Source organism: Salvelinus sp. IW2-2015, linkage group LG8 (genome assembly GCF_002910315.2).
Source record: "Salvelinus sp. IW2-2015 linkage group LG8, ASM291031v2, whole genome shotgun sequence".
Classification (NCBI taxonomy): Eukaryota; Metazoa; Chordata; class Actinopteri; order Salmoniformes; family Salmonidae; genus Salvelinus; species Salvelinus sp. IW2-2015.
Window position 1 is genome coordinate 39,725,777 of NC_036848.1, and position 25,614 is coordinate 39,751,390.

General features: G+C 42.3%; 1 protein-coding gene across 1 annotated transcript; it reads left to right on the forward strand.

The window, feature by feature from the left end:
- On the forward strand, window positions 1-25,271 carry LOC111967898 (thyrotroph embryonic factor-like). The gene is made up of 5 exons (XM_023993334.2): window positions 1-257; window positions 9,077-9,436; window positions 10,618-10,838; window positions 21,092-21,303; window positions 21,780-25,271. Exons 1-5 carry the CDS (start codon window positions 182-184, stop codon window positions 21,799-21,801), a joined length of 891 nt encoding a protein of 296 aa, XP_023849102.1. The 5' UTR covers window positions 1-181; the 3' UTR covers window positions 21,802-25,271.
- Window positions 25,272-25,614: the final 343 nt, after the last annotated feature.

Here is a 25,614-nt window from a genome sequence, read left to right on the forward strand (position 1 = left end):
ACAAACCTTGTGGTCATAAAAACGASGTTTACAATTTCGTAAAAATTTCAATCTCGTTTTACATGTGGCTATTTTTTCTGCTGTTGAATTTGGAAGCGTTGATAAATCTTGTCAATTTCATATCTGCTCCAGTTTTTAATTGATAGTCAGACCAGGAGATCTTTAAAAACTTTTAGAAAAGATGTCTTCAGAGATTCCGGAGATTTTCAAAGCTCTGCTAGAGGACCCCTTCACTGTTCCTACATTTGATTATAACGGTAAGAAGAAGCGAAATAATCGTAATATCTTTGTGAAAATTGTCAATAAATTGCGCTGTCTGAATGATAACGAATAATGTTTCCCCAGCGCTATAGTAAACCACGCGCGACCGACCCTATGTTCCAACCATAAAACGTATTTGATACATTTGTTGCAAGCATAAACAATGTCCTGTCTGTGAACACTCTTCGACTATAAATACAAAATGTTGGACTAATTTCTCACTGCATGTCCTATATATTGCGTAACCTCAATAAAACCCTGGTGCCATTTTGACAGCGTCTCGGTTTAGTTAGCCTAGGCAATTTGATCACAAGATTGACCTCCGATTTAATCAACATGCCAGCATCATGTGGTGTGGGGGTTGTAGGGAGAAGTAGGATTAAGGTTTGTCATCGTTAGAGGGCTCTATTCACTTGTTCTGTTCTGGATGTGGTTGTGGTTGTGTTCTCTCATTTGTGAGATTGGATTGGATGTGATTTATGTAAACAGTCCAAGCAGATGTTGGCAACACTTAACCAGATTGTAAAACAAGATTAGAGTAGATATGATTTTTCACTTAAATTCACGAGACAATTGAAACATGGACAGTTGCAAAATGCATGTGGTGTCTGGTACTCCTAAACGTACTGATCACACTCAGGATACAAATTACTCAGGGCATTCACAACACTTGAACCACTGACATCAACTCCCAATAGCCAAATACCACTGGACAGGACTTGTCACCTAAAACCTAATGACGCAACCTGTCCACATAAGAGCTGTCCGGTATGCACTTGGTAAGGAAATGGTGGTAGTCTAATAATATGAACTGTAAACACAGAGCTCACTAATCTTGTGATATCCTCTTCCCAAACCAATTGCTGATAATTAGCCACATTCACACAAATGTTTGTAAGGCGGTGGGAGACACTTAAGTACACACATTGGTGCCCTTGGCTGCGTAGTGCGATCAAAGCCAAGTGCGTCATAGAGGAACCCACACACAATCGTGCCCAATGTTTGAGCTGCTGCCCTGAGGAAAGAGATTAAGGGCCCCACTGTTAAGCAATAATATAAGCCAGGCGAGTTTCATTCCATCAGCCATCAGACTGCTGAACAGTGGGACATAGGACAGATGCGTGCCCATTACAAGGTCGGAAAGTAGGTCGCAGAGGCTTTGAATAGGTGAAAATGTAAATGTGTGACTTGTACAAACTTTCCAGTTTTCTGTACTGCATGTGTATTTATATTGTGTTGTTTGTGTATTTGTATACTGACGTCATACTTTATTGTCCATTTACATGGAAATTCATTTAGTATCTCTCACATGAGGGGAGGAGGACAAAATGTAAGGTCATGCTGGCAGCGCCAGTAATTCCCTGGAGGTCCATCCCCTCGTCTTGATGGTGACAGATAGATACACTCTTGTCTCTTTCATACCATATCACCCCTTTGGATGGACCTTTTTAAGGCCTTCATAGATGCTTCACAAATTATTCAGAAGCAAACATCCAGAGAGTGAAAAAAGGTGATGACACATTTGCCAGATGTAAGGAGGACCTGATACAATAGCTTTTATAATGTATAGTAGGCCAATCAATAGCTTTTACATTTTTGAAGCATCTATGTAGGCCTTGTAAAGGATTTATGAAGGTGTCATAAAGACAGTAGTGGATGGCATCTATATTTTTCCCTCTTACTGTGGTGAGGATGCTAGACTGGCTCTGTATACAGACAGAACAGCACACTCTGTACTCTTGCAGTAATGCCCCCTAAAAAAAACGATCTTACTCCTCAGATTACAATACAAGAATGCTGTCTATGCCTCTGCTTGATCTGTAGAAAACAAATGTTTGACAACTTGTATATCATGTCTGTCCCTATATCTAAATGTTTTGAGTAAGGGCTTAGTATGTTGTGCATTTGGCTGTTATGGTATATACAGTGGGGAGAACAAGTATTTGATACACTGCCGATTTTGGACAATAGCCAAGCAGCTTGGTGAGAAGGCAACAACTGTTGGCACAATTATTAGAAAATGGAAGAAGTTCAAGATGACGGTCAATCACCCTCGGTCTGGGGCTCCATGCAAGATCTCACCTCGTGGGGCATCAATGATCATGAGGAATGTGAGGGATCAGCCCAGAACTTACACCAGGACCTGGTCAATGACCTGAAGAGAGCTGGGACCACAGTCTCAAAGAAAACCATTAGTAACACACTACGCCGTCATGGATTAAAATCCTGCAGCGCACGCAAGGTCCCCCTGCTAAGCCAGCGCATGCCAGGCCCGTCTGAAGTTGCCAATGACCATCTGGATGATCCAGAGGAGGAATGGGAGAAGGTCATGTGGTCTGATGAGACAAAAATAGAGCTTTTTGCTCTAAACTCCACTCGCCGTGTTTGAGGAATAGAAGGATGAGTACAACCCCAAGAACACCATCCCAACCGTGAAGCATGGAGGTGGAAACATCATCTTTTTGGCTTCAAAGGGACAGGACGACTGCACCGTATTGAGGGAGGATGGATGGGGCCAGTACCTGGAGATCTTGACCAACAACCTCCTTCCCTCAGTAAGAGCATGATGATGAGGTCGTGGCTGGGTCTTCCAGCATGACAAGCACCTGAAACACCAGCCAGGCAACTAAGGAGTCTCCGTAAGAAGCATCTCAAGGTCCTGGAGTGGTCTAGCCAGTCTCCAGACCTGAACCCAATAGAAAATCTTTGGAGGGAGCCGAAAGTCCGTATTGCCCAGCACAGCCCCGAAACCTGAAGGATCTGGAGAAGGTCTGTATGGAGGAGTGGCCAAAATCCTCCCGTGTGTGCAAACCTGGTCAAGAACTACAGGAAACGTATGATCTCTGTAATTGCAAACTAAGGTTTCTGTACCAAATATCAGTTCTGCTTTTCTGATGTATCAAATACTTATGTCATGCAATAAAATGCAAATTAATTACTTAAAAATCATACAATGTGATTTTCTGGATTTTTGTTTTAGATTCCTTCTCTCACAGTTGAAGTGTACCTATGATAAAAATTACAGACCTCTACATGCTTTGTAAGTAAGAAAAACCTGCAAAATTGTCAGTGTATCAAATACTTGTTCTCCCCACTGTATGTGTATGAAGGCCCATGTCTAATATAAACAGTAGCAGTCAAAAGTTTGGACACACCTACTCATTCAAGGGTTTTCTTATTTTACTATTTTCTACATTGTAGAATAACACATGGAATCAATAACCAAAAAAGTGTTAAACAAATCAAAATATATTTTACATTCTTTAAGATAGCCTCCCTTTGCCCTGGATTCTCTCAACCAGCTTTCATGAGGTAGTCACCTGGAATGCTTTTCCAACAGCTTGAAGGAGTCCACATATGCTGAGCACTTGTTGATTGCTTTTCCTTCACTGCGGTCCAACTCATCCCAAACATCTCAATTGGGTTAGGGTCGGTGGATTGTGGAGGCCAGGTCATCTGATGCAGCACTCTCCTTCTTGGTCAAATAGCCTTTACACAGCCTGGAGGTGTGTTTTGGGTCATTGTCCTGGTAAAAAACATAATATTACCCACTAAGCGCAAACAGATGGGATGGCGTATCGCTGCAGAATGCTGGTGGAGCCATGCTGGGTGAGTGTGCCTGAATTCTAAATAAATCACAGCAAAGCACCATCACACCTCCCGCTTCACAGCATGAGAACCACACATGCTGAGATCATCTAAAATCAAATTGTATTAGTCACATGCGCCGAATACAACCTTACAGTGAAATGCTTACTTACAAGCCCCTAACCAAAAAATGCAGTTTAAGAAATAAAAGTAACAAATAATTAAAGAGCGCAGCAGTATAATATAGTGAGCTATAACAGGGTGGTTGGGTGGTACCGTTACAGAGTCAATGTGTGTGGGGCACCGGTTAGTCGAGGTAATATGTACATGTAGGTGGAGTTAAAGTGATTATGCATAGATAATAAACAGAGTAGCAGGACCGTAAAGGGGGGGGGGGGGGGCAATCTGTTAAACTACTCTGCGCCTCACAAAGACACGGGGTTGGAACCAAAAATCTCAAATTTGGACTCGTTAGACCAAAGGACAGATTTCCACCGCTCGTGTTTCTTGGCCCAAGCAAGTCTCTTCTTATTGGTGTCCTTTAGTAGTGGTTTCTTTGCAGCAGTTCGACAATGTAGACCTGATTCACGCAGTCTCCTCTGAACAGGAGGAGAGATGTTGTTGACAAGATGTTGTGTCTGTTACTTGAACTCTGTGAAGCATTTATTTGGGCTGCAATCTGAGGTGCAGTTAATTGCCGATTTTCTGAGCGAGGTTGGTAACTCTAATGAACCTATCCTCTGCAGCGAGGGAACTATGGGTCTTCCTTTCCTGTGTCGGTCCTCATGAGAGCAAGTTTCATCGTAGCGCTTGATGGTTTTTGCAATTGCACTTGAAGACACTTTCAAAGTTCTTAATGTTCTGTATTGACTGACCTTCATGTCTTAAAGTAACGATGGACTGTCGTTTCTCTTTGCTTATTTGAGCTGTTCTTGTCATAATATGGACTTGGTCTTTTACCAAATAGGGCTATCTTCTTTATTCCAACCCTACCTTATCACAACACAACTGATTGGCTCAAAGAAGAAGAAAAGAAATTCCACAAATTAACTTTTAAGGCGCACCTGTTAATCGAAATGCACTCCGGGTGACTACCTCATGAAGCTGGTTGAGAGAATGCCAAGAGTGTGCAAAGCTGTCATCAAGGCAAAGGGTGGCTACTGAAGGATCTCAAATTCAAAATATATATTGATTTGTTGAACACTTTTTTTGGTTACCAGATGATTCCATATGTGTTTTTTCATAGTTTTGATGTCTTCACTATTCTTCTAAACTCAGCAAAAAAAGAAACGTCCTCTCACTGTCAACTGCGTTTATTTTCAGCAAACTTAACGTGTAAATATTTGTATGAACATAACAAGATTCAACAACTGAGACATAAACTGAACAAGTTCCATAGACATGTGACTAACAGAATTGGAATAATGTGTCCCTGAACAAAGGGGGGGTCAAAATCAAAAGTAACAGTCAGTATCTGGTGTGGGAGATCCGGGCTCTTCGCTGGCCATGGCAGAACACTGACATTCCTGTCTTGCAGGAAATCACGCACAGAACGAGCAGTATGGCTGGTGGCATTGTCATGCTGGAGGGTCATTTCAGGATGAGCCTCCAGGAAGGATACCACATGAGGGAGGAGGATGTCTTCCCTGTAACGCACAGCGTTGAGATTACCTGCAATGACAACAAGCTCGTTCCGATGATGCTGTGACACACAGCCCCAGACCATGACGGACCCTCCACCTCCAAATCGATCCCGCTCCAGAGTACAGGCCTCGGTGTAACGCTCATTCCATCGACGATAAACACAAATCCGACCATCGCCCCTGGTGAGACAGTGAAGAACACTTTTTGCCAGTCCTGTCTGGTCCAGCGACAGTGGGTTTGTGCCCATAGGCGACATTGTTGCTGGTGATGTCTGGTAAGGACCTGCCTTACAACAGGCCTACATGCCCTTAGTCCAGCCTCTCTCATCCTATTGCGGACAGTCTGAGCACTGATGGAGGGATTGTGCGTTCCTGGTGTAACTCGAGCAGTTGTTGCCATCCTGTACCTGTCCGGCAGGTGTGATGTTCGGATGTACCGATCCTGTGCAGGTGTTGTTACACGTGGTCTGCCACTGCGAGGACGATCAACTGTCCGTCCTGTCTCCCTGTAGCACTGTCTTAGGCGTCTCACAGTACAGACATTGCAATTTATTGCCCTGGCCACATCTGCAGTCCTCATGCCTAAGTCACGTTCACGTAGATGATCAGGGACCCAGGACATCTTTCTTTTGGTGTTTTACAGAGTCTGTAGAAAGGCCTCTTTAGTGTCCTAAGTTTTTAGTACTGTGACCTTAATTGTCTACCGTCTGTAAGCTGTTAGTATCTTAACAACCGTTCCACAGGTGCATGTTCATTAATTGTTTATGGTTCATTGAACAAGCATGGGAAACAGTGTGTAAACCCTTTACATTGAAGATCTGTATGGTTATTTGGATGTTTATGAATTATCTTTGAAAGATAGGGTCCTGAAAAAGGGATGTTTTATTTGTTTGCTGAGTTTACAATATTGAAAATAGTAAAAAATAAAGAATAACCCTGGAATGAGTAGGTGTGTCCAAACTTTTGACTGGTACTGTATGTCGGCTATTTAGTGTCTAGACTGGTCTAGTGTTTATAGCAAGCGATCATGCTTAATGCCAGTGGCACAATAGTCTCGTATGGAGATGCGCTTGAGATCTGACTCTAAAGTGTCAATAAATACATTAATTTAAAAGTGTCAAGGCAAAATGCCAGTTAATAAAATAGTGACATCTGTCTCAAATCGCACAGCTCCACGCTTCCAGCAGAGCAGACCCGTCCTTCACGTGTGCGAAAGTTGCAGCATAGGTGCTCATCGCGCAGTTTTATTTGGTCTCGGTGTGTTTGGGGCATATGTTGACGGCACGTGTTGCCATGTGAGAATGAACCGAATGAACCAGGCCAACTGGAGACAATGGGAACAATTGTTTATCAGTGTTTAAAGGGCAGAAAATAAATAGAATGGCAAAATATTGCTCACATTTACTATATGGCATAGGCTAGGCAATAAAAGCAAATGTTATTTTCAGAAACAGTAGACCCTACCACCTGTAGATTCCAATGATATACACTGTACCCTCTGTAATTATTGGGACAGTGAAGCATTGTTGTTTTCTTTTGGCTCTATACTCCAAAAGTTTGGATTTTAATCGCCTGATATGGATAAAAATACCGTCAAATCAAAGCTGACTGTCTGCACTTTAACGTCATTGAGGTTAAAGTGCAGACAGTCAGCTTTGATTTGATGGTATTTTTATCCATATCAGGTGAACTATTTAGAAATTACAGCTTTTTAGGGCACAATACGTATTGGGACAAATTCACTTATGTGTAGTGAAAAGTTAAGTATTTGGTCCAATATTCATAGCAATGACTACATCATGCTTGTGACTACAAATTTGTTCATACATCTTCTGTTTGTTTTGATTGTGTTTAAGATTATTTTGTGCCCAATAGAAATGAATGGTAAATAATGTATTGTGTAATTTTGGAGTCACTTTTATTGTAAATGAGAATAGAATGTTTCTAAACACTTATATCTTTAATGTGGATGCTACCATGATTACGGATAATCCTGAATGAATTATGAATAATGATAAGTGAGAAAGTTAGACTCTCAAATACTGTATCATAATAATAAGTGAGAAAGTTAGACTCTCAAATACTGTATCATACCTCCCTTGTTATTGTAATGGTAAGAGGTTAGCATGTCTTGGGTATGATGTTTGTGTCTGTAACTTTCTCACTTATCATTATTCATAATTCATTCAGGATTATCCGTAATCATGGTAGCATCCACATTAATAGGCTATAGGCTACTTTTTTCACGGACAGGAGATTGTTAGGGTAGTCCAGGATTCATTGTTGAAGTAGCCTATCTTTAAATTTAGTTGTTGCGTAATTACCAGCAAAAATGTCTGGAGAGACGATCACCAAGATTGAAACCTTCAAGGGGTCACCGGGTGCGTTTCCCGTGGTATTGGAGAAAATAATGGAAATGCCCCCACCGAATTTACTCGAGGGCGACGATGGTAAGTCTATATGCTTCTGTGTGGGGTTTACACACACGGTTTGTTATAGGCAACAAACTGAGAAGAGGCCGAATTGTACCGGGTGAAGCCGAATGCGAATACAATTTATGCAAAGTAGTAGCCTAAAATTGATAGGCTTACACAAAATCACATCCTGTCTGTTTGTTTCTATAGTGTTATGATCAACCAAGCATTCAGGTATCCCTTCATCTGAATTGTAACTAAAATTAGGTAGCTGCACTTCAGTCCTGTGGTTCTGAGACTACACAGTTGACAGTAAATTATTCTCTCCCCACTCCCTTCAACTCTCCTCCTCACCACTAACTAGGAAGGTTTCCATTTACTCATCTCTATTCGACAAAAGCAATGTCGCAAAAAAGAAAATGCGACATATGTAATGGAAACGGCAGATATAGTAGACATTTTCTAAAGATATACTTTTTTCCCCCTTCCGTTCGATAGGGGTGGATTATTCTTCTGACGAACTTTCTTTATTGCAACAAATGATGATTGAGACAGTGTTTTTCGAATGAACGATGATTTCCGTATCATTATGAAGGAATGCGGGGCGCTGTTGTCATACAGGCTTAAGCCAATTTATTTGCTCAAATGTGTAGTGGAAACACTTACACCACTACATTTCCCCCCCGATGCTGTTAATGGAAAATGGATAGTGATTTTCAGGTCACAAAGTCCGAGTTGGATGACCGTTGAAAACGATTTTCCCAGTCGGAGGTCGTTTCTTTTCGAGTTACCAGTGGTCTTGAACGCATTGAAGCAGGAGGTTTTTCAGTTCCCAGTTGTTCTGAGAACTGCATATATTAGTAGGCTAGGTCACATATTCGTCTGGTTAGTGTCAAGGTCCCCTTTCCACCAAATAGTGATGTAGGCCTAATATTTCATCATATCTCTTCCATTGGTTGAAATATGGTGCTTGCGTGATCAGATTTGTGGGTTTGGTTCTCACATGGACCACTTATATGGAATATGTCCTGAGTGTAAATGGATAAAACCATTTACTGAATGACCATGTCAAATAAACCCATTTACAATGCTCGTCTTCTCTCAACTTGTTTTATCATGCTTGCCATAACCCATAACATTAAGCAAGGCTCTTCTGTTTTGATGCCACAGACAATGACAAGGATAAGCTTTTTACGGGGGACAATGTGGACCTTGGAGGAGGGAGCGGGATGGGTCCGTCGGCCGCCCTGACCCCCGCCATCTGGGACAAGACCATCCCGTACAACAGGGAGACCTTCCACCTGGAGTACATGGACCTGGAGGAGTTCCTCATCGAGAACGGCATCCCCACCTCGTCCCTGGACAATGCTCTCAACATGAAAATTGCAGAGAAGAAGACAAAGAAGCCAACCAGCACCGCGACAGCCCCAGACGCCCCAATCTCCCTGCTGCCGGTCCTGGAACTAGACCAGTGTGAAGAGGAGGTGGTCACCATCACCCTCAACAGTGCTGATATCACAGGCAACACCGGTAGGCTACACCTGTGAAATCATTAGAGCCTTATGCCCTAATGGTCTGTTAGTGTTATTACATAGAGAATTACCCTAGTAGTTACATGGTATAATACATAATTAATACAAAGCGTGACTCGTGTGTTTTAAGATCAAAGTAAACCAAGTAAGTTGTTCTGCCATAGACAGTCAGACATGTCTGAGCACCAAGGGCACACATGACACATGTACGGAGAAACACATACTGGTTTGTTTGAATGTCATTCAAGGCTGTATGTACTGTTGTGTGTCCTGCTGTAGATGGTGGTAAAAATAGATCCTAGCTGTTGTTCTGCTGAGTGGTCAAGACAACTGTGGTGTTTATTACGAGCTGACCAACAGACGTGGGCTGGGCTACATGAGGCCATCTTTATCGAATGTAGAAGCCTGGATTTATTTTAATATTCTCCAGTTCAGGATATAAACAGGTTAGAGCCAAATGTATGTTTCTACAAGAATTAAATTACTTGCAGTCTCACCGAACAGAATGTTCCATTTACATTGGGAGAATTTATTTAATCAACCTGTTAAGTTCTGAACAAATAGCAATGACTCAAACGGACGACTAGAAAAAGCTCAAGCCAAGTTTATTCATCCCATTGGGTCATACAGCTGAAAAGACAAGATATGAAGACACAAGTACATATTTTAGAACCTCCTACTAGGCGGGGTCAACTCCTTACACATCTAGACAGCCAGTACATGTCTGTTGCTAGGCAGGAACTTAATTGGTTCCTCTTACTGGTGTAGTCATGGCCCTGCCTGATGCTAGAACCTTTGTGGGCGTGGAAGTGTATGTGTGTGAGATAGGACTGTAAGAGGGTCGTTGTGGTGGGCCCCTCTGGACCCCCTTCCAGAGGTTTCTTCTCACTTCTGTTGACTTGACCTCAAGCCGAATTCCTCGCTCTTCTTTAGTTCCGCAGCTGGCTTGCCTTATCAGAGATTAACMTTTGCCCTTTGCCTCCCTCAGTAACTTTCGATACACATTCCTTATTCACCCTTCATTGTCACAGAATATAGACAGTTATCATACATGTAATGAAATCCATATGTTCTTATATAGTGACAGGAATAAGTATATTTCAAGTTAGAACCCAACAAACCAAAACGGTATACTTGAAACCTTAACCTAATGCTTGGTCACCTGTATCTCCCCCACAGAGGTGGTGACAGACAAGGACAGGCTGACCCCTGAAACCATCGACCCGGAGGAGATTGAGGTGAACGTGAACTTTGATCCGGACCCTACAGACCTGGTCCTGTCCAGCGTTCCTGGAGGAGAGCTGTTCAACCCACGCAAACACAAGTTCTCAGAGGAGGAACTCAAACCACAGCCCATGATCAAGAAGGCCAAGAAGGTGTATGTACCTGAGGATTCTAAGGTAAGTCAGAGACATGGAGGTCGGAAACGATGATAAGGGTGTGGTAGGTAGCTGTATACGTTTTCTTTTCAAATTCCAAGAAGAGAAATAGGATGTTTTAAAAAATAGTTATTTAATTGTGGTTTATAGTACCACCAGTTAGTTCATAGAACAGTGGTCACCAACTGCGACTGGTCGATCTTCAAGGCATTCCTAGTCGATCACCAAACATTTCTGTGGAAAAGCCAATGATTATAAGGCCTGCTCCTTTTTTTTTTTGCCACTGTTGGGAGATTTGTGGCTAAATCGAGTGTCACCGTGCCTACAGCTTCCAGCAAAGTTTGATACTAGCCTACATGATATTTCATAACTTTTAAAAACCATGACCTGAGAGATACTGTAAAGAGCTGCTGTTTTTATGAGTGAGTTCATGTTTAACTTTTTATTCAGCACTGTCAACACTGTTTTTATTCAACACTATTACACAACATAAAATGCGCTTCTTCGTACTACCGCTCGCGCTGCAGCTGCTTTGAATTAGTAGCCAAGTGTATTGATAGCCCTGCGTTTTTATTATTAGCAGCTTGCCGTGTCTATTTTAATATCGAGAAATATTTCACTTTCTCTGGTCATAGGAACATGCATGAGGCAGATGCTGATGCGGTGCGACTCGAGTTTTGCCATCAGGTGGAAGACTGTCCGCTCTCTCTGGTCAGTCTCACCGGAGGAAAGGGAGAAAGGGACCGAGAGAGGCGGACCCTCTGCTGCTCTCTCCCTCCCTCCGCTGAGACTAATGCCTTGTTCAAGACAAATGGGAACTCCGGAAAAGAAATAGATCCGGCTGGGGAAAAATCTTTTTGAACGGTCATCCAACTCTGAATTCCAAGTCGGAAACTCGGGACTCTTTCTAGCACTCCGACCTGAAGATCACTGACTTCATGATTTATGAGTTCATGAGTTCCCAGTTGTCTTGAAAGCACCATGATCATCAGATGCAGGTACAAATTATTTAAATTTATGCTCAGCTGTGCCTTGCAAGTGCTACACAAACTGATCTATTTTGTTATCAAAGCTCAAGTGTTAAAATATACTGAACAAAAATATAAATCAGTCAATTGAAATAAATAAATTGGGCCCTAATCTATGGATTGGGCAGGCCCACAGCCATGGATGGGTCTGGGATGGCATAGGCCCACCCACTTGGGAGCCAGGCCCACCCAATCAGAATTAGTTTTTTCAAACATAAGGACTTTATTACAGACCGAAATACTCCTCAGTTTCATGAGCTACCCGGGTGGTTGGTCTCGGACGAAGAAGCCGGATGTGGAGTTCCTGGGCTGGCGTGGTTTTACGTGGTCTGCGGTTGTGAGGCCGGTTGGACGTACTGCCAAATTCTCTAAAATGACATTGGAGGTGGCTTATAGTAGAGAAATTAACATGAAATTATCAGGCTACAGCTCTGGTGGACATTCCTGCAGTCATCATGCCAATTGCACGCGCTCTCAAATTGACATCTGTGGCGTTGTGTGACAAAACTAGACATTTTAGAGTGGCCTTTTATTGTCCCCGGCACAAGGTTTAATCAGCTACTTGATATGCCACACCTGTCAGGTGGATGGATTAACTTGGCAAAGGAGAAATACTCCTAACGAGGATGTAAACTACTTTGTGCACAACATTTTAGGGAAATACGCTTTTTGTGAGTATTGAACATTTCTGTTATCTTTTATTTCAGCTCATTAAACATTGGACCAACACACTACATGTTGCGTTTTATATTTTTGTTCAGTGTATATAATATGGTCTGAGAAGAACAATATTGCCAGGCATATAGCTAATGTGCTGTGAGAATGTATTCGGCCTACCTACTGCACAAACCTCATTCCTACAGAACTGTTTTTATTAGGTTAATGTAAAAAATGCAACAACAACAAAATTATAATCTGAGCAGTTGATCTCTGCTTGCTTTTTGACTATAGCTCAGCCTTCAACACCATAGTACCCTCCTAGCTCATCATTAAGCTTGTAGCCCTGGGTCTGAACCCCGCCCTGTGCAACTGGGTCCTGGACTTCCTGACGGGCCTCCCCCAGGTGGTAAGGGTAGGTAACAGCACCTCCACTTCGCTGATCCTCAACACGGGCCCCACAAGGGTGCTTGCTCAGCACCCTCCTGTACTCCCTGTTCACCAATGACTGCGTGGCCATGCACGCCTCCACCTCAATCATCAAGTTTGCAGACGACACAACAGTAGTAGGCCTGATTACCAACAATGACGAGACAGTCTACAGGGAGGAGGTGACGGCCGTGGTGGAGTGGTGCCAGGAAAATAACCTCTCCCTCAACGTCAACAAAAATGAAGGAGCTGATCGTGGACTATAAATCAAATTTTATTTGTCACATTCGCCGAATACAACCTTACAGTGAAATGCTTACTTACAAGCCCTTAACCAACAATGCAGTTTTAATTTTAAAAAAAGTGTTAAAGTATTTACTAAAATAAATAATAATAAGTAAAAAAAAATATATATTTAATAATAATTAAGGAGCAAGAATAAATAACATTAGCGAGGCTATATATATATAGGGGGTACCGGTACAGAGACAATGTGCGGGGGCACTGGTTAGTTAAGGTAATTGAGGTAATATGTACATGTAGGTAGAGGTAAAGTGACTATGCAAGGATAATAAACAGAAGCAGCAGCATAAAAATGGCAGGAGGGGGGGGTGGACAATGCAAATAGTCCGGGTAGCCATTTGATTAGCTGTTCAGGAGTCTTATGGCTTGGGAGTAGAAGCTGTTAAGAAGCCTTTTGGACCTAGACTTGGCGCTCCGGTACCACTTGCTGTGCGATATCAGGGAGAACAGCCTATGACTAGGGCGGCTGGAGTCTCTGGCAATATTTTGGACCTTCTTCTGACACCACCTAATATAGAGGTCCTGGATGACAGGAAGCCTGGCCCCGGTGATGTACTGGGCCGTACACACTACCCTTTGTAGTGCCTTGCGGTCGGAGGCCGAGCAGTTGCCATACCAGGCGGTGATGCAACCAGTCAGGATGCTCTCAATGGTGCAGCTGTAGAAATCTTTGAGAATCTGAAGACCCATGCCAAGTCTTTTCAGTCTCCTGGGGGGGAATAGGTATTGTCGTGCCCTGTTCACGACGGTCTTGGTGTGTTTGGAACATGATAGTTTGTTGGTGATGTGGACACCAAGGAACTTGAAGCTCTCAATCTGCTCCACTACAGCCCCGTCGATAAGAATGGGGGATGTGCTCGGTCCTCCTTATTCTGTAGTCCACAATCATCTCCTTTGTCTTGATCACGTTGAGGGAGAGGTTGTTATCCTGGCACCACACTGCCAGGTCTCTGACCTCCCTATAGGCTGTCTCATCGTTGCCGGTGATCGTCCTACCACTGTTGTGTTGTCGGCAAACTTAATGATGGTGTTGGAGTCGTGCTTGGCCATGCAGTCATGAGTGAACAGGGAGTACAGTAGGGGACTGAGCACGCACCCCTGAGGTGCCCCCGTGTTAAGGATTAGCGTGGAGGATGTGTTGTCAACTACCTTACCACCTGGGGGCGGCCTGTCAGGAAGTCCAGGATCCAGTTGCAGAGGGAGGTGTTTAGTCCCAGGGTCCTTAGCTTAGTGATGAGCTTTGAGGGCACTATGGTGTTGAACGCTGAGCTGTAGTCAGTGAATAGCATTCTCACGTATGTGTTCATTTTGTACAGGTTTCTGGGACAATGGTGTTGATGTGAGCCATGACAAGCCTTTCAAAGTGGGATTTCTTATAAGCGTCCGGATTAGTGTCCCGCACCTTGAAAGTGGCAGCTCTACCCATTAGCTCAGTGCGGATGTTGCCTGTAATCCATGGCTTCTGGTTGGGGCACGTACGGTCACTGTGGGGATGACGCCATCGATGCACTTATTGATGAAGCCAGTGACTGATGTGGTGTATTCCTCAATGCCATCGGAAGAATCCCGGAACATAGTCCAGTCTGTGCTAGCAAAACAGTCCTGTAGCTTAGCATCTGTGTCATCTGACCACTACCTTATTGAGCGAGTCACTGGTACTTCCTGCTTTAGTTTTTGCATGTAAGCAGGAGTCAGGAGGATAGAGTTATGGTCAGATTTGCCAAATGGAGGGAGTGGGAGAGCTTTGTACGCGTCTCTGTGTGTGGAGTAAAGGTAGTCTAGAGTTTTTTTTTCTTTTTTCTGGTTGCACATTTAACATGCTGGTAGAAATGAGGTAAAACAGATATAGTTTCCCTGCGTTAAAGTCCCTGGCCACTAGGAGCGCTGCCTCTGGATGAGCGTTTTCTTGTTTGCTTATGGTCTTATACAGCTTGTTGGGTGCCGTCTTAGTGCCAGCATCGGTTTGTGGTGGTAAATAGACAGCTACGAAAAACATAGATAAACTCTCTTGGTAAATAGTGTGGTCTATAGCTTATCATGAGATCCACTACCTCAGGCGAACAAAACCTTGAGACTTCCTTATTATTAGATTTCGTGCACAGCTGTTATTTACATGTAGACACAGACCGCCACCCCTTGTCTTACCGGAGGCAGCTGTTCTATCTTGCCAATGGACCGAAAACTCAGGCAGCAGTATGTTATTCATGTTGTCGTTCAGCCACGACTTGGTGAAACACAAGATATTACAGTTTGTAATGTCCCGCTGGTAGGATAGTCTTGATTGGAGCTCACCCATTTTGTTATCCAATGATTGCACGTTGGCTAATAGGACTGATGGTAGAGGTGGATTACTCACTCACCGTCAGATACTTATAAGGCACACTGACCTACGTCCCTGATATCTCCGTCTCGTCTTCATGCGAATGACGGCGATTTGGGCCTAGGGAGCACACCCCAATCCACATCGACGGGACCGCAGTGGAGAAGGTGGAAAGCTTCAAGTTCCTCGGCGTACACATCACTGACAATCTGAAATGGTCCACCCACACAGACAGTGTGGTGACGGCGGTGCAATAGAAGGCTGAAGAAATTTGGCTTTGCCCCAAAGACCCTCAAACTTTTACAGATGCATAATTGAGAGCATCCTGTTGGGCTGTATCACCGCCTGGTACGGCAACTGCACTGCCCGCAACCACAAGGCTCTCCAGAGGGTGGTACGGTCTGCCCAACACATTACCAGGGGCACACTGCCTGCTTTCCAGGACACCTACAGCACCCGATGTCACAGGAAGGCCAAAAAGATAATCAAACCACCCGAGCCACGGCCTTTTCACACTGCTATCATCCAGAAGGCGAGGTCAGTACAGGTGCATCAAAGCTGGGACCGAAAGACTGAAAAACAGCTTCTATCTCAAGTGACTCAAAAACAAGATGGCGACCGGCAAGTTCGGCATGGTGGCAGCACTTTTACTTTGTTTGTTTTAAATGTTACTGGAAATAATTGCATCTGCTATTTAAATGAAAGAATAGTAAATTCTCAGCAACTTCTCAGTCATGCAAACACTTTTGATGGCATCCAGCACTTCGGATTTGGAAGGAATGTTATATACCAAACTTTCATAGCACCTTGGCACAAACCAAAACGATCATCGAAATCCAGTCTGAAATCACAAATTAATGGTGGAGATCTTATAATAACTCTATGCCTTCTCTTATCGGGTGATATCCATCAATGCCCTGGACCTCACTTTATCACGAACCCCATCAAACGGCCTATGCACCCATGCTACTCTTGCGAACGGTGGATATAGAGTAACGGCAAAGCTTTGGTATGTTTGGAATGCGCGCAGTGGATTCATTTAAAATGCAGCGATTCTAGGTTTGGGCAAGGGGTCAACGAAGCTTACCGTTGCTGTCGGTGTGCTGTACCCGCAGGTTGTGTGAGCATTGAAGGTGGAGTGGGACCAAAGGACTTACCGAGGGTGGAGAGTGCACCGGAGGAGGGGGGTTCCACAGCGGAGCGGAGGCAACCAGAGGCGAGTGACGGTGGACACGGTGGTGAGGACGATGGATTGGCACCTGGGGAGGGGTGCTCCATGGCGACAGAGGCCACCGGAGGCAGGGCAGTGGGAAGATGGCAGCGCAGTGGGAGGCGTGTTACAAGTAGATCTGGAATTCAATGAGGCCTTTGGGAAGAAGGGCTTACATTTTGTGCACTTAAACGTCTGAAGCCTCCTACCGAAGATCGATGAGATACGCCTGTTGTTTTTGCAAATCAGAGGTGTCTTATGTTTTACTGAGACATGGTTGGATTCATCTGTTTGTGACTCAGAAATTGAGATATGTAATTACTCTGTTGTCAGGAAGGATCGGAATCGGAACGGTGGGGGAATATGTGCGTTTGTAAGATCAGACATTGCTTTTAACATCAGATCGGATTTAACCGCTAATCTAGAGATTGTCAGGCTGGATATCTGCCTTCCCAAAACCAAGCCGATTTTGTTGGGTGTGTGTTATAGGCCGCACAAGCAGAATGCATTCTATGAAGGTCTTGTATTTATGCACTTTTGTAGATCACTTGCTCCGACCCAAATGATTAAACATCCCACCAGGATATGTGAAACAGTACAATTGACTTAATATTGGTGTCTGATAAATCTAAAATATACTCCCATTAGACGGGTCAGGGTAAAGCAGAGATCTAGCCCTTGGTTTAATCATGAGATTCTAGAATCTATCCAAGCAAGGAATAAGGCCTTTAAGAAATTTAACAACTCTCAAGAGCCACATGATTTTGTCCTATATAAACGTCACAGAAATGAAGCACAGAGCAGCAATAACCCCCCTAAGAGGGGTAACTTTACTGAGTAAAGCATTGAAAACAAAAATTACCCTAAAAAGCTTTGGAAATCATTTAAGGAACTAGGCTGTAGTAGTACTACCAAAAACAAACTGAACATCAAAGGGGAGATGGTATATGAAAAAGCAGAGGTTGCCAATGAATTCAACTTTTTTTTTTACTTCTGTTGCCAGCAAGCTGGTTAGCAAGCTGCCCACCAGTTCTGGTTTGTATGGAAGCAACCAAGTCAAGAAGTATTATGTAAAGTTAGGGGTTCAGCCAAACTCTTTTTCTTTTGCAAAGACAGACAAAATAGTCAGTATGCTGACAGAGCTTAAATGTTCCAAAGTCACAGGTCTAGATAATATTCCTGCAAGGTTTCTTATAGATTGAGCAAATTGGCCCTTGTATTACACATATCGTTAATCTCTCTCTTGAACAAGGCACCTTTCCCAGGGACATGAAACAAGCTAAAGTTATACCTCTGTATAAGAAGGGGATAAAGTCTGACCCTGGGAATTATAGGCCTGTATCTATCCTCTGTGTAACAGCAAAGATCCTGGAGAGAATTGTACATGAGCAAATGTATGAATATGTTAACAAACAGGGTCTAATGTATGATTTTCAGTCGGGTTTTTCGAAAACATACTCCACTGATTCATGTCTACTTTACTTGACTGACTTCATCAGGAAAGAGATTGATGAGGGAAATCTGTGTGGAATGCTACTGCTTGACCTACAGAAGGCCTTTGATACTGTCTCCTAATTTCCAAACTGGAGGCACTGGGGTTAAGCAGTATCTCTCTATGCTGGGTAAAGTCCTATTTATCAGGGAGGGAGCAAGTAGTAGAGGTTAATGGTTCACTGTCTCAGGCAAAACCAATGAGTTGTGGCGTTCCGCAGGGGAGCGTGCTTGGGCCTCTGCTGTTTTTATTGTATATTAACGATATGAAAGATGCTTGTTCTTGCTGTCTTTTTCTTTATGCGGATGACTCTACACTTCCGGTGTCTCACAAAAGTAAAACTATGTTGGGGAGCATACTTAGCACAGAGCTTACTAACATTAGCAAATGGCTTGTAGATAATAAGCTATCTCTGCACTTAGGGAAAACTGAAGCAATTATTTTTTAGATCCAGACCTAAATTGTGTAGGTCGTCTGAAATCAGAGTGGAGTTAGGGGTGAGGTGCTGACTACTAAAACCTCTGTTAGCTACTTGGGATGTATCCTTGATGGAAGCATGGGAGGTGTGAGCATGGCCAATAAGGTGCTAGGGAAGGTTAATGCCAGGACTAAGTTTTTGGATAGGAAGTCCAAGCTGCTTGATAAGGACTCCATGAAAGTGCTAGCTACTGCCCTCATTCAATGCCATTTTGACTATGCTAGTACTTCCTGGTTTGGGAGCTTATCTAAACTTATGAAGGGGAAGCTTGTCGTGGTAATTTCCTGTATTACTAAATTAGGAGAATTATAAACCACACACCAGTCAGAGTTATACTTAAACTTCAACTTTAATTATACGAGCTTCACCATAGCCCTTTGACTCTCAGATCAATTCAGTGTCGATAATTAATTCTGAGAGTGCCTATAAAAGAATACCAGTATCTTTTATAGCCAAGATACACCCCTCTCAACTTACATGACGAACAACAGATCTTAGGAACAGTTCACAAATAAAGACTTTTACTTGAGAGAGGAGAATCCCATAGCCAGATAGCATTAGCTATAAATTATCATTCAGTTTGGTCTCTAAGACGAGGTTCTAATCTCGTTCCTGGTACTTCATAGTACCAAAACATCAACTCATCCAATGGCATATATCAATTGTCAACTTTAGATACTCCCATCTCAAGAACACCCCACTCCTGGACAAGCTCACTGAGGGCAGTGACTTGCGCACAGACATTGTGGAGCCAAGAGATAATTGGTTCCCACTTAATCACGCCATCCCTTCACATGGTTTAACAGATACATTCACATATGAAGACAATGTTCCATTCTGACCTCTTCCCCTTCTGATATTCTGCATAGCACCAGATGGTTTAACAGATACATTCACATATGAAGACAAGCCTGACCTCTCCCCTCTCTGGGCCCCAAGTGACTTTTCCCTAGCTGAGAAGGGAAAAGTTTAACTGCCAACAGTATAGTCCAAAAGGAGACATTCTAATGACAAGTATCTCACATAAGCATATTATGTAAATCAAACATCTTATTTATCTATGTTACCTAACTAATTCTGATTCAGCTCCCACAAGCTCCAGATAGCCCAGAATAAGCTGATCAGGGTAGTAATGCAGGTGAGTCCACGTACTCACATAGGCAGCAGCTGCTTTCAGGAACTAAACTGGCTGCCTGTTGAGGCTAGGGTGTCCCAGATTAGACTAGGTTTGGTTTACGGTCCTGCGCCCAGATATCTAAGTGATTATTTTCCTCGTGTTAGGGATGCACACAATCACAGCACCAGATCAGGTGTTGCTGATGTGTGCTTATACAGGTTCAGGAGTAATGCTGGGAAAGGTATTTTCTTGTATACTGGAGCCTCAGAATAGAATGAGTTGCCTCTGCCTATAAAAACAACGTCCTCTCTGGACAGCTTTAAAAATAAAGTAAAAATATGTTTGATGTCTTCTGTGCCCATATGAATAACCCCTATGATGTAACTGGAATGATGAGATGGATGTTCTTCTATGTTTTTGTTTTATTATTTCACTGCCATACTGTGTTTGGTCTTGTATAGCCATCTTGTCTCAAGAGGACCACAATGGAAATAAGTCCCAGACTTTGTGTGTTATCCTCGATGAGTTTATTCATGTGCATGTATGGCTTTTAAGTTTTATGTGTGCTTGTTTTTTTTAAATGGTCGAATTAATAAACTAAACTAAAATCAGACTGTTAAATAGCCATCACTAGCTGGCTACCACCCGACTACTCAACCCTGCATCTTAGAGGCTGCTGCCCTATATACATAGACATGGAATGACTGGCCACTTTAATTATGTAACAGTAGTCACTTTAATGTTTACTCATTTCATCTGTAAAAACTGTATTCTATTCTCCTGTATTTTAGTCAATGCCACTCCGACATTGCTCGTCTTAATATTTATATATTTCTTAATTCCATTGTTTTACTTTTAGATTTGTGTATTGTTGTGCATTGTTAGATACTACTACACTGTTGGAGCTAGGAACAAGCATTTTGCTACACCCGCAACATCTACTAAATATGTGTATGTGACCAATAAAATTTGATTTGACTGCGAAAGTGATCTTGACTCAAACGTTGGTGACCACTGTCAAAGAGCATTCAGTCATTCTGAAGGTCTTTTTAAATTACCTAGCGCCAGTGAGGGGACAACTAGCTTTTGCTTTTTAACAAAGCTTTCAATAACTTAGCGACATTGGATGGTTTTAATAACACTGCAGTGACATTGAATTGAAAGCTTGCTCTCATCATCAAGGTCGCTTTCAATAACAACCTTGTTCTCTCTGCTCTTTCTCTGTCCCCCTCCTCACAAGGATGAGAAGTACTGGCAGAGGAGGAAGAAGAACAACGTGGCGGCGAAGCGTTCCCGGGACGCGCGCCGACTCAAGGAGAACCAGATCACGGTGCGGGCGGCGTTCCTGGAGCGTGAGAACACGGCACTACGACAGGAAGTGGGCGAGCTACGGAATGACTTTGCCCGCAGCAAGAATGTTGTGGCCCGCTACGTGGCCAAATTCGGAGAGCTGTAAGGGACCAAACACAGACAACTGCCGGCCGTTGCACACAGATTGCATCAGCTAGTCACTTCATTTTGGTCAGATCACTAAGTAGCAACATCCTTTGTCATAAATCAATTGTAAATACCCACTGTTGCACTACTCACATTAGCTGCATACGAAACAATGAGAGACAGTGATTTGCGGTAAGTATGAGCTCCTCAGTGAGACAGATAAGAAAACAATGACATCACGTTGAGGTGGAGAAAGGCAGGCATATTATTGCAATGAATACACTACAAAATGTTCAAATACAAAATAACCAGTGAGACATGACCTTGTGATTCGCTCCTTTATAACACAATACTCCCTGTATAACACAAGTTTGATGGGTAAAATTGATGAATAATGTGGTAATGAAACATTAACTTTCCCTCATCACCTCATGTTAACTCCCCGTCTTCCTTTCCTGGTAAATAATCTACTTTTTCTCTTCTCTTTCAAGTGCATTGCTGGAAGACCAGTAGACTATTGTTGATTTACAGTGGGGCAAAAAAGTATTTAGTCAGCCACCAATTGTGCAAGTTCTCCCACTTAAAAAGATGAGAGAGGCCTGTAATTTTCATCATAGGTACACTTCAACTATGACAGACAAAATGAGAAGAAAAAAAATCCAGAAAATCACATTGTAGGATTTTTTTATGAATTTATTTGCAAATTATGGTGGAAAATAAGTATTTGGTCAATAACAAAAGTTTATCTCAATACTTTGTTATATACCCTTTGTTGGCAATGACAGAGGTCAAACATTTTCTGTAAGTCTTCACAAGGTTTTCACACACTGTTGCTGGTATTTTGGCCCATTCCTCCATGCAGATCTCCTCTAGAGCAGTGATGTTTTGGGGCTGTTGCTGGGCAACACGGACTTTCAACTCCCTCCAAAGATTTTCTATGGGGTTGAGATCTGGAGACTGGCTAGGCCACTCCAGGACCTTGAAATGCTTCTTACGAAGCCACTCCTTCGTTGCCCGGGCGTTGTGTTTGGGATCATTGTCATGCTGAAAGACCCAGCCACGTTTCATCTTCAATGCCCTTGCTGATGGAAGGAGGTTTTCACTCAAAATCTCACGATACATGGCCCCATTCATTCTTTCCTTTACACGGATCAGTCGTCCTGGTCCCTTTGCAGAAAAACAGCCCCAAAGCATGATGTTTCCACCCCCATGCTTCACAGTAGGTATGGTGTTCTTTGGATGCAACTCAGCATTCTTTGTCCTCCAAACACGACGAGTTGAGTTTTTACCAAAAAGTTATATTTTGGTTTCATCTGACCATATGACATTCTCCCAATCTTCTTCTGGATCATCCAAATGCTCTCTAGCAAACTTCAGACGGGCCTGGACATGTACTGGCTTAAGCAGGGAAAAGCAGAAATCTTGCTTGTTTGTAGGTGACCAAATACTTATTTTCCACCATAATTTGCAAATAAATTCATWAAAAATCCTACAATGTGATTTTCTGGATTTTTTTTCTTCTCATTTTGTCTGTCATAGTTGAAGTGTACCTATGATGAATTACAGGCCTCTCTCATCTTTTTAAGTGGGAGAACTTGCACAATTGGTGGCTGACTAAATACTTTTTTGCCCCACTGTATTTGTGCCGGGGGTGAAGTAGTTGAATCAAATACAATGGATAGATGGATCAGAAGATGGAGTGTGGAAGAGTGTGAATGATGTTGCCATGTAGATACTGTGGAATTGTATTAGTGACCCCTGCTTATTGTTTTTATTTGACTTTTTATTTTTTTAAATTAGGGGGTAGATCAGCTTTAACATTGCAGATAGATTGTAGCTTCCATCAATATGCATCATTTCTAATCCCCCATATATTTGTTTTGTAAATATATATTTTCCTTTATTATTTTCCCTTAACCCTACCACCACTCCCCTAATTTGAGTAAACTAATGGACAACAACACTTGGGCCTTTGATGGACACAGTGTATTTTACAATAGTTATCTTTTGTTTGTTTTTAGTCCCATCCTTCAGCTCCACTCAACCCCTCCCATCTCTGAAGACCATCCAGTTTTAATTTAATTTTACCATATTTTTAACTGTGCTGTTTCACAAAAGTTCTGAACCTATATACATTTTACGGACACAGTATATTTTACATTAGTTATCTTGTTTTTAGTCCCACCCTTCAGCTCCACTCAACCCCTCCCATCTATCTCTGAACACCATCCAGTTTTGATTTCTATTTGCCATATATTTTTCTGTGATGTTTCTGAACCTTTATATTCTCATAGTTTCTACAGCTTGTAAATTAAAGATACATTTTTTTGCTAAAAGTATTATATTATTGATGGATTGATTGACTTTTCAAATCACCCAGTAGTGCTATTTGCAGAGTTAGATCCAGGTAAATGTTGCTATTCTTCAGCCATTTATTTAACTTTGTTTTAACTTGGAGTGCTTCTTTCAATACACTACAATGAGAATGTGTATTCTGATCATGTTTTGTACAACATTTGCTGGTAAAGAGATTGGGAAAGGGGATAAGGGTGGATGACATTTTAGTAAACTGAAAAGGGCTTTTATTTTGGGGAGACTTTAGTCTAAACTAGCATGGCTTGTCCAGAAGCAGTTCTGGTTTCACAAGTTTGCTTCCAAGTCTCCCACTAATGTCAAATGTTAATTAAAATATAATACAATAACTCAAATTAATCCAGGCACTAATACTGCTTGGTAGTGGTTTTAAGACCTTCAATACAAGTCTATTCCTGTACATGTTAACACTTGCTTCAAACTGTGCACAATGCTTGGTAATATTTCAATCTCTGTCTTGTCTATTGTTCAATGGTCTTGAATCATTGTCATTTCCAGGAAAGTTCTTTCTTCAGCTTCTGTGTTTTGTGTTATAAAGAAATGCTTAAAGTTAGCTTTATTTTCTGGACTTTTTCCTTATTTTCAAATAACTCCATACAAAAACCTGTTGACTTATCTATGACATTACTGTGCAATTTACAAGTTTTCTGCAATTGTGTTCTCAACCAAATGTAAAACTCCAACCGCTCTCCTGTTTACTACTATGGAAAGTGTTTTTTCCAAGTTCTCTGGGACCTTGATCATATGGACAGTTGCCACACAATGTAAAAAGGTGACCGATTCTGTGCTCTGTCTGCAATGAGTACAATACATTGTAGTTACCTCATGAAACTGGAAAACAGGCTACGTCAGAACTATGGGGATGTTTGTATGTTGCATTCCTTTTGATAAATGTTGTTTTTAAATTCCTTTTGTCAAAAATCAATGTGGCTTGATCTGGGCCTGTTTCAACAAGGACCTTCAGCACAGTGCCCAGTCAGGGCAATACCATGTTAACTACTACTATATCATACACTGAAATTCAAGCCTCCTTTTAGGGTTTCTGTCTCCTGAGTTTTTTCCCCTTTGGTCCATCAAGCCTGCTTGTCACTTTCCTAATTCCTGCTGATGTAACTAGAGGAAAATAAGTGATTGCAGTGCTTTCAGCTCGTTTTGGAATTTATCTGAAGATTTACCTTGAAGGTAGTCTGGATGTGTTATATTTGAAAGTTGGTTTTGTGCATTGAGGTGAGAACCTTGTTCAAATTGACAGCTTCATTTACTGGTTTTCAAAATCTGGAGACAAGACCTTCGTGTGATTGTAATTCTTCCAGTGCTTTAACTATAGATCAGTGCTCAAACATGTTGGGAAGTAGATGATTGAGAACAGACAAATCAAGAATTTGATTCAGATAAACTATGTACATTTTGATTAAACCAAACAGTGAACGATGTAAGGGAAACCGACTGGATTGGGTGGGGCACCCTAAACACTAGCACAATTACTTTCTTAGGCTACAACCAAGAAAATGTTTACAACTGGTGCAGGGGAAATTCTTAACTGAGAATTATCTAGACTTAGTTTCTACATTGTTGTATGTCCTGTATATATAAATAAAGCATTGAAAACAGTGGTGTTTTTGGACTGAAGTACCTGCCTGTGTAAATATTAGACAGGACAGTTGAAACCATCCAGAGAAAGAAACACACCAATAGCTTTAGGAGAAAGCTTTCTCAACTTAGCCATTGGATAAACTGGACTCCTTTTTTTTGGCCATGCCAGGGGTGTAATCATCAGTCGACAACCTTTCGCACCAAAAGTTTCGTTTGGATCCTTGTGAATACACCCCTGGTGTAGCATAAGCCACTGAAAAGATGCCATCTGGGGGTGGAGGTATGGAGGAGGAAGTGGCTAAGACCAACAATGTATGTGTGTTAGGGGCTGCACAAATGTTTATCAAATGTCAATGTAGA